Source organism: Benincasa hispida, chromosome 5 (genome assembly GCF_027475165.1).
Source record: "Benincasa hispida cultivar pf3 chromosome 5, pf3_genome.v1.1, whole genome shotgun sequence".
Classification (NCBI taxonomy): Eukaryota; Viridiplantae; Streptophyta; class Magnoliopsida; order Cucurbitales; family Cucurbitaceae; genus Benincasa; species Benincasa hispida.
Genome location: NC_143482.1, coordinates 13,557,231 through 13,565,438, shown reverse-complemented (window position 1 = coordinate 13,565,438; position 8,208 = coordinate 13,557,231). Strand labels below are relative to the sequence as shown.

The window sequence follows — 8,208 nt, the reverse complement described above, 5'->3', positions numbered from 1 at the left end:
TAGTTTCTTGTTATTTATTTAATAAAATCTGAGGTATTTTATTCGGCATTTAGTAGCATTAACCCACAAAACCAATAAATAAACATGTAAGGCTATCTTATGTAACTTAAACATGTATGTAGAGACATACAGGTGGATTGTGTTTAAGTGATCATTTGAACAGTATGTAGTGTGTTCCTTATCCTGGTGACACTACGAATACGGCCCGCTTTGTTGTAAAATGATCCTGATTATGTCGAAAAAAGAAAGTACAGACTTCGTTCCAGAGGTCAAATGATCCACAGGAAGGAAGCTCGAAAGTTGTTCTCGATCCTATCAGGTGAGATGCTAACCAACTCTCCTTTAATTAAACGGTTAGTCTCAACCTGGCGCTATTTTATATAGGTGCTTTTGGTTTTTAAATCATTTGATGCAGGAATGTGGGTGAGTTCTTTGTAAGATTGTTTTATATACTTATTGGTAAAATATTTTTGAAGTGGTAAAATATTTTTAAAGTGTTACATTTATTGTCACTTTGTTCTAATCATAGTATTAAATTTTCGTTGATATATCGATATTTCAATGATATTTCTACACTGCACGGGTTCAATATCGACATGAAGGATAAACTGATATTTCCATCATATCGTAGAAAATCCATGAAACATAAAAAATAAACAATAAAATGTCAATAATGTAAACATAAAATAAATAATAAACATCTTAAATTATTTAAAAATCATAACATGTTTAAATGCTATTTTAAATTAATTTTTTGGGATTTTTTTAATAAATTTTTTAGAAATACCCATCGAAATCGACATTTTGTCGATATTTTCATAAAATTAAGACCTCGATATTTACATCCACATCACATTTTAAACCTTGATTCTAATTTTTCAAAATATATATTTTTTTTTAATTTAAATACATAGGAAAAATTTAATAGTTGTTTAAAAAGTTAAATATGCATCACCTCAAATGTCATTTCCTCCTTTCCTTTAAGACAAACTCAATATAGCTTAACGAGTTTAAATGTATTAATAGTTGTTTAAAAAGTTAAATATGCATCACCTCAAATGTCATTTCCTTCTTTCCTTTAGGACAACGAATTAAAACATATACTATTGATTAATAGATTAAAGATCTAAATCTCTACAATCCATTTATCATCGAGCTTAAAAAAATTATTGGTTCAAATCTTTGACCTCTTGATTCCACATATATCTTCACTATTGCCAACATATTTACACCATTGAGATAATAAATAAATAGATAATTTTTAAAAAATAGTGATTTCATTCAAAACAGTCAAAATATCGAAAATAAAATTTAAAATAACAACATCAAAGACTATATTTACTATTTAGTCCTAATTGATTTGTTCAATAAGAAAATGCAACATTAAGTTTTGTATGGACTGTAACGTACCCCATGAGAATTATATAAGAAAGCAAACGATATTGGTTTTCAAAAACTACTGATTTATTTGGGAGCTGATCTCCTAATAATCTTGTGATTTCTTTTTTACAACCAAAAAAAACATGTTTAAGTTACAATAAATACATTACAACAAGAATTGGGTCAATATATAACTCACAGCTTGAGAACTTCCCTTTCTTTACTAGGCAATCAAATGGAAGAGAATTTGCCATCGTAAAGCTTTCTTGAAGCTAAAAATGCTTTGATTTTCAAGGCCTGCATTTATTCCCCATGGTCAGTGTTAGGATCTTTCTAGTGTGGGGTTCAACAATTCTTTTATATGATTCTCAACTCTCTTCCGGACCGAAGGGGAAGGTAGCCGTTCGATCACCTCGGCTCCAAAAGAAAATATTAGAGCCTTCCTTGCTGTCTCCAAGTCTATTCCACGAGCCTGGAAATAGAAGAGTTGGGTTTCTTCCAAGTCGCTTATAGCAGCTCCGTGTGAACACTTGACGTCGTCAGCAATGATTTGAAGATTAGGTTTCACATTCACGGTTGCTCGAGGTTCTAGAAGAAGACTCCTTGTTAGTTGTCCTGCATCCGTTTGTTGTGCATATCTGGGAAATTCGAGTTCTTAGACTAAGCAAAATGAGAAATTTGTCAACGGCACAGCATTACCTTATAATTAGCAAGATCGGAATGAAAAGAGTGACAAAAAACACAAAAATCGAACAGAATAAACGACGAGTCATTTCTTGAAAGAGTAAAACGTTTGTGCCTCTCCCTCTATCTCTCTCTCTCTGCTTCTCTTTGATATTATCAATCTCAAGCTCTATTCCATGCTGCCCATCTTCTCCTTCACCATAAATTTACAAAATTGGAAAAAACATGGACCACTGTTGGAGAAAAGAAAAGCCACGAGGCCTACCCCTTTTCTTTATTATTAATTTTTCATTAACACTTGATAAATCTCAAGCACATAACATCTTGGTTTGTAGCTTTTTTTTTTTTTTTTCTTTCTGAAAATGAAAGATGATTTTTTATTGAATAAATGAAAAGAGACAAATGCTCAAAATACAAGTAAACGAAACAAGAATATGACAAGTACTTGTTAGATACTTAAGCATCTTGAAGAACCACACCCCAAAAGCTGGCTATTGGGATGGGAGAACCAAGCCACTTAAGTACCACATTGGTCATCTCATTCTAACCAATGTGGCACAAAAACATCCCATACTATCTTGGTTCCTAACAATACCCCATCCCCAGAAAGCCAACGTCCCGACGGCTACTCTGGTAGAAGTTCACTCGGGCACACCTAGTCAAAACCCTCTACCGGTTCCACTCCAAAACGTCAACAATTGGTTCTGATACCATTATTAGGTACTTATGCACCTCGGAGAACCACACCCCAAAAGCTAGCTCTTGGGATGGGAGAGCCAATCTACTTAAGTACCACATTGGCCATCCCATTCTAACCAGTGCGAGACAAAGACATCTGATACTATCTTGGTTCCTAAAAATACGCTTATGGTAATACATAGATCAATACAAGATAATTAAATTTGAAAATAAATACAATCCCAATTAAGCATAAGCAGAAAATTCTGCAAATAGATGGGAAAGGGAACACCAAGAAGAAGAAGCTTTAACCCTGGAAACTTCAAATCGAACAAGCTAAGGCTGATGCTCGTCTTGGAAAAACAATGGAACCTTGGAAAAGCAGCACCCAAAGAAAAGATATTGAATCCCTTCAATAAACACAAATCAAACAGAACAAAATGAGGGAGACAAACAATAATATGGAAGTTTCCACAAGCCTAAATAGAGAACAAGATCGACCCTTTGGATAAGAGGCAACCAAAAGCTTGAAGGAAGAAATAACAGAAAATAGTCTTGAAGGCTATAAAACTTCAACTGCCCAGAACAAGGTGAATAACCACTTTTTACCCTCTTATGGAATCAATAGCTACTGAAAACCATCTCTTCACCATCCTTTAGAAACTGACTAAAAAGAGAGAAAAAGCAACCCGAAGCAGTTGCCAATGCCAAGCAGAAACAAAACAAGGGATTCAACTTGGCAAGAATGTTTTTTGCCACTTGGGACCAAAAAGAATCTTCTTCAAAGAAAATCTCCAGAAAATTGCCAAAATAATAGTTCCAACCCAACAAAACCAAGGCCTTCAAACATTTACCAAAATGCTCTCTATCATCAAAATAAGACTTCCACCACATGACATATTAAATATTACCACCGAACCAATTTTCTCCTCGAGAGATGATGAGAGTCATGATTAGGAAACCAAGAAACTTCACTTCACCGAAGGAGTCAGTTGGGAAGAGACTTTACACAATTTGAAGCAAAGATGAGATGGAGTTTGAGACAGGGGAGAAAAGCATACTTTTGATGTGTGATCAACAATTCTTTAAACTGACTTTTGGAATAAAATCTCCAAAGCTTCCCCATATTGCTCTTCTAAAAACTTTGCTTCTTTTTCTGTAGACAAACAATGAAATTCATCTTCCTCGCTGCTCACACTAACAACTGAATCATCATCAGACTCAAAAGGAGATGGACTTCTCAAAGGAGAGTGATGAGGAGTATGACGAACAAACTTAACTGATGAATCTGGTAAAGAAATTTGCCTTCTTGTTCGAATTGCAAGTTCCTTGTTTGTTATGCACTTGAATCAACCGTGTTTTAGCTAACGAAAATGCAGATTTCATGTTTTTCCTTCTTCAATTTGTAAATTAAGAAGAGGGACACCCCTCGTGCCTTTTCTTTTCTCCAACAGTAGTTTATGTTTCTTACAATGTGTAAATTTATGGTGGGGGTAGGAGGGAGGCCAACCATGAAGTGGAGCTTCAGATTGAAAGCGAGAAGCATAAAGAGAGACAGGCACAAACGTTAATAATAATAATAATAATTAAATAAATAAATAAAAGTGTAACACATGGCACCATAAAATGGGCCACGTGGTATGCTGTAGGAGCTGGGTGTAGCCCAGCAAGCAGGTAAATTTTTCTCTTGAAATACTAAAGTTTTTCCATATAGATGAATTAAGAAGACAAAGTATGCATCCTACCAGTACTTGCGTCCAAAAGAACTAAGATATTGAACCCTAAGAAACTTTTAATTGCGTGAAAGTTAAACCAGTTTCTTTATCAACTTTCCTAATAGAATATCACTTCAAGAAACAGTCCCATCCTTTCTTCTTGGTTGGCATATCCATATATGTTTTCCGTATTCATATTTGATTGACAAGAAATTGACAGATTTTCATGAAGCCAAGTAGAGTAGAACTGCAAGGACTGTAATTATATGACAAATGACAATTTGTGTTGAGTAATCCGATCTACGATTAATGAGTCTAGGATACCCTTCAGAAAAGTAACAAACAATTGCTAAGTTTCATCTAAGGGGAGAAAGAAAGAAAGAAGTACCTGTTGACTTTTATGTTACCATCGAATACGGCTTGTCCTTGGGGATTGGCTACAATACATTTATGAAGCTGTCGAGAATATCCTCGTGGATGGTCGAGCATTAGGCTACTGTGTAGATCTTGTGTTTGATTGCCAACTGATAAGTGCAGTGTTGATAATTCTGTCGTAGTCTCTGGTCCCAACTGTTGGATATGGACATTGTGTCTACTTAGTTTTCCACCCGTACTAATCTCCACAAGCTCATAGGCACTGGTTGATTCCTGAAATAATTTCATATATTTATTTGTGTGCCACGCCCAACCTTTCAAGTAGCATCAAATGGTTAAAGAACATCTGTAAATCTCGTTTTCTTCATCATCTCATACTAAGATGGACAAACATAACAGCAAGAAACAAAAAACTTTGTTATAACTACCTATATCCACCAATCATTACAATTCCTCTGGAGGTTCTCCATTAGGATTTCAAGTTTACAGAGAATTGACAAGAAAATCACTAAAATTTAACCTAGAAATGATAGCTGTCAGGGAAACCAACTGAATCCTATCCCATGACACGACCAAGTTTGATCCGTTGCTTTGGAGAAAGAGATGACACAATCTACCTATTTTTACACATGAGAAATCATTCATAGCAGACAAGACTCGAGGCTTCAACAACGTGAGCTTTTACTATGATGGATTTTGACCTTGTGGTGCATCCACTCTCACTCATTTGAGGGAGTAAAAAAACTTGGATTCATGGGATAAATGTACATATGAAGTAAGCGATGTCCAACAGGCAATAGCAGCCTTAGCTTGGAAGAAGGAAGAGGCCAGCAGCCTTAGCTTGAAAGAAGGAAGAGGCCTAAGACTCATAAGCTACTAGCCCAAGACCGTGCATTACATACTAGCTAGACCCATAAGCTGCTAGCTTGAAAGAAGTCCTAAAACTTTTCACATAAAGGGAGGAAAAACAGCAACTAATACAATTGAAAGACCTATATCTTCAACAAAATTATACTATAACCACTGGTTTCCATAGGTTACTTCAAAAAGATGCTTCCAAAAGAAAAACCTACATAGACCATCAAAGTGAATCCTACATTGGGAAGGTTCTCACGGTAGGTTGTAAAAATGGGAAGCACATATCTTATACTCCTGTTTTTTCTCCACATTTCAAGATCCACTACCAACAAAGTTACCTAAGGATGCCCAGTGCAAGGGTTCGAAAATTTTGGAGACCCTTAATTTGGTTGTTGAAAATTGTGTTTGTTTTCTCACAATTTCTGTACATGTTTTCATCTTCCCAAAATGATATGAATTCTTACCAAATTCCAAAAAAAATGATAACAACACAGAGAATCTTATAGGTAGAAATGAGTTTATAAGCTTTATTTCTAAGAACCAAAAACTAAAAAGGTATCAAACTGAGCTTAACTTAAAATCTTGGATGGATGGGATGAGATGGACAAGGACCCTCCACATATCTCCACAATAGTATGATATTGACCACTTTGGGCATAGACCTACAAAGCTTTGCTTTTAGTTTTACCCAAAAAACCTCGTACTAATGGACTTAGTTGCTCTTACTTATATAACCATGATCATCCCCTTATCTAACAAGTACTCTCTTTCTCATTTTGGGAATGCACCCAACATGAGAATAAGACATAAGCATGATTTAAAGTTTAGAGCAGCCAAAAACAGGTAACCAAAACTAGACTACCAACAAAATTGTACAATGGAAAAAGAGAGTACCTGCTGAACAGAAGTCCATTTGATATGTGCAGCATTTAAAGACTGATTCTGAATATAAGAATGTTTAACCTTTCCTCCACTTCCAATTACCACCTCCAAAACAGGATTTGCCCAATAAGACCTACCCCCATCTCCAGTCAAAAACTCCTCAATAATTTCAATCTCCCCTCCATTTTCCACCAAAACCAACACTCTAGGATTCGAAACAGCCAATTCCTTTGACCCTTCCTCGCCCCCATTGATAGAAAAATACCTAAAATGGATTGGATTCTCTACCTTACACCCAGCAGGTACATAGACCACAGTCAAATCTGGAGCTCCAACACCATTAATGGACCAAAACAAGTCCCCCACGAACTTCCCATCAACAAACTCAGACACCCTCTTCGCAATACTCTCGGAAGGGAGGTCAATGAAGCTACCCACATAAACCCCATTTGGCAATTCTGTCAGATTGGAAACTGAATTGACGAAATGACCATCAACAATTACAACATTGGCGAACTGGGTTTCTACAGGAATGTTAGATAATTGGGAAGACTGTGGCGGATTCGAGATTGGGTGGATTTGGGACTGTTTTATGAAAGAAACATCTGTGAAACGAAACGGCTCGTCTCTGCGAGAGGGCCACGGAGTCGAAAGGAGAGTCTCAGCGGAAGATTCCCTGAGTTTCTGAAGAGGAAAAGGCAATGAAGAAGAAGAAGAAGAAGAAGAAGGGAGCGAGTCTTCGAGAGTCTCGGCGAGTTGAAGAACAAAGGGATCAGAGAGTGAAGGTGGGGAAGTTTGAAGGGAGACTTTGGTGGTTTTAATGGAATTGAATTTGGGTTTCCGTTTTGAAGAAGAGGATAGCGTTGGAAGCCTAGCAATATGGGGAGTAAATGTGAAGGTAGCCATGAAAGAAGCTTGATTGATTGTGTTTCGAATAATGGAAGTCACTGTCTCGATTTGATACTCATGATCAAGAGTTTCATTTTAGCCGCAACACAACTAGCTGGATCTTCACCATTTTTCGTCAAAAACAGGTCGCCATTTTCTTTCCCTAAACCCAAAATTTTTCGTCAAAACACACATCGATTTTCTTCCATCCATTCAGTCATCTCAAAATAGGAGGAAATCAAATCCGGTTCGAAACAGGAGTTAGAGACGAGCAAAGTAAAAAGAAAGAAAAAAAATTAATATAGGGGCTTACCGACGGCCGGCAACGGAAACAGTGAAATGAAGAGAGAAGAAAGACGGCGAGATTGGTGTGGCTGGGCTGCCTTTCTTCTTTTGATGTGCGGCTGTGAGTGTGAGATAAAGTAGAAAGGGAACAGAATCAACAAAATGAATTTGTTTTATTTGATATATATATATATCTTATCATAAAATTAATTTTCTTTCAAAAATTTTCACACATAGAGTCAAACTATTTAGCTATGAAGCATCCAAAGAATCAGATACGTATTTATTTCTATGCATATTTTTTTTTAAGAAAAAAGACAAGTAACTCACTTAATCTTTCTCAATCTAAAATTAGACAACTTATTTAAAAAGCTCACTACTCGAGTCCAAAACTAAAAGAAATAAATAAATAACGGACCAAACCCTAGACTATAATCATCTAATCTTCATTAGCCGTGGACAA

At 36.1% G+C, this 8,208-nt stretch overlaps 1 protein-coding gene and 1 pseudogene across 4 annotated transcripts; both read right to left on the bottom strand.

Annotated features, from left to right (window-relative positions):
* Window positions 1-238: 238 nt before the first annotated feature.
* On the bottom strand, window positions 239-354 carry LOC120070046 (U6atac minor spliceosomal RNA; annotated as a pseudogene).
* Window positions 355-1,442: 1,088 nt separating this feature from the next.
* Window positions 1,443-7,931, bottom strand: ABCI7 (non-intrinsic ABC protein 6). Of its 4 annotated transcripts, none has more exons than XM_039021886.2 (4): window positions 7,774-7,931; window positions 6,585-7,623; window positions 4,846-5,105; window positions 1,443-2,018 (listed from the first exon to the last, which is right to left on the bottom strand). In XM_039021886.2, the coding sequence occupies exons 2-4, from the start codon at window positions 7,476-7,478 to the stop codon at window positions 1,703-1,705; spliced, it is 1,470 nt and encodes a 489-aa protein (XP_038877814.2). In that variant the 5' UTR covers window positions 7,479-7,623; window positions 7,774-7,931; the 3' UTR covers window positions 1,443-1,702. The 4 variants fall into 4 exon arrangements, with proteins under 4 accessions (XP_038877814.2, XP_038877817.2, XP_090170023.1 ...); XM_039021889.2 differs by having other exon boundaries at window positions 1,443-2,040; window positions 7,774-7,909; XM_090313897.1 differs by having other exon boundaries at window positions 1,443-2,040; window positions 6,585-7,681; window positions 7,774-7,904.
* Between the last annotated feature and the right edge of the window lie 277 nt (window positions 7,932-8,208).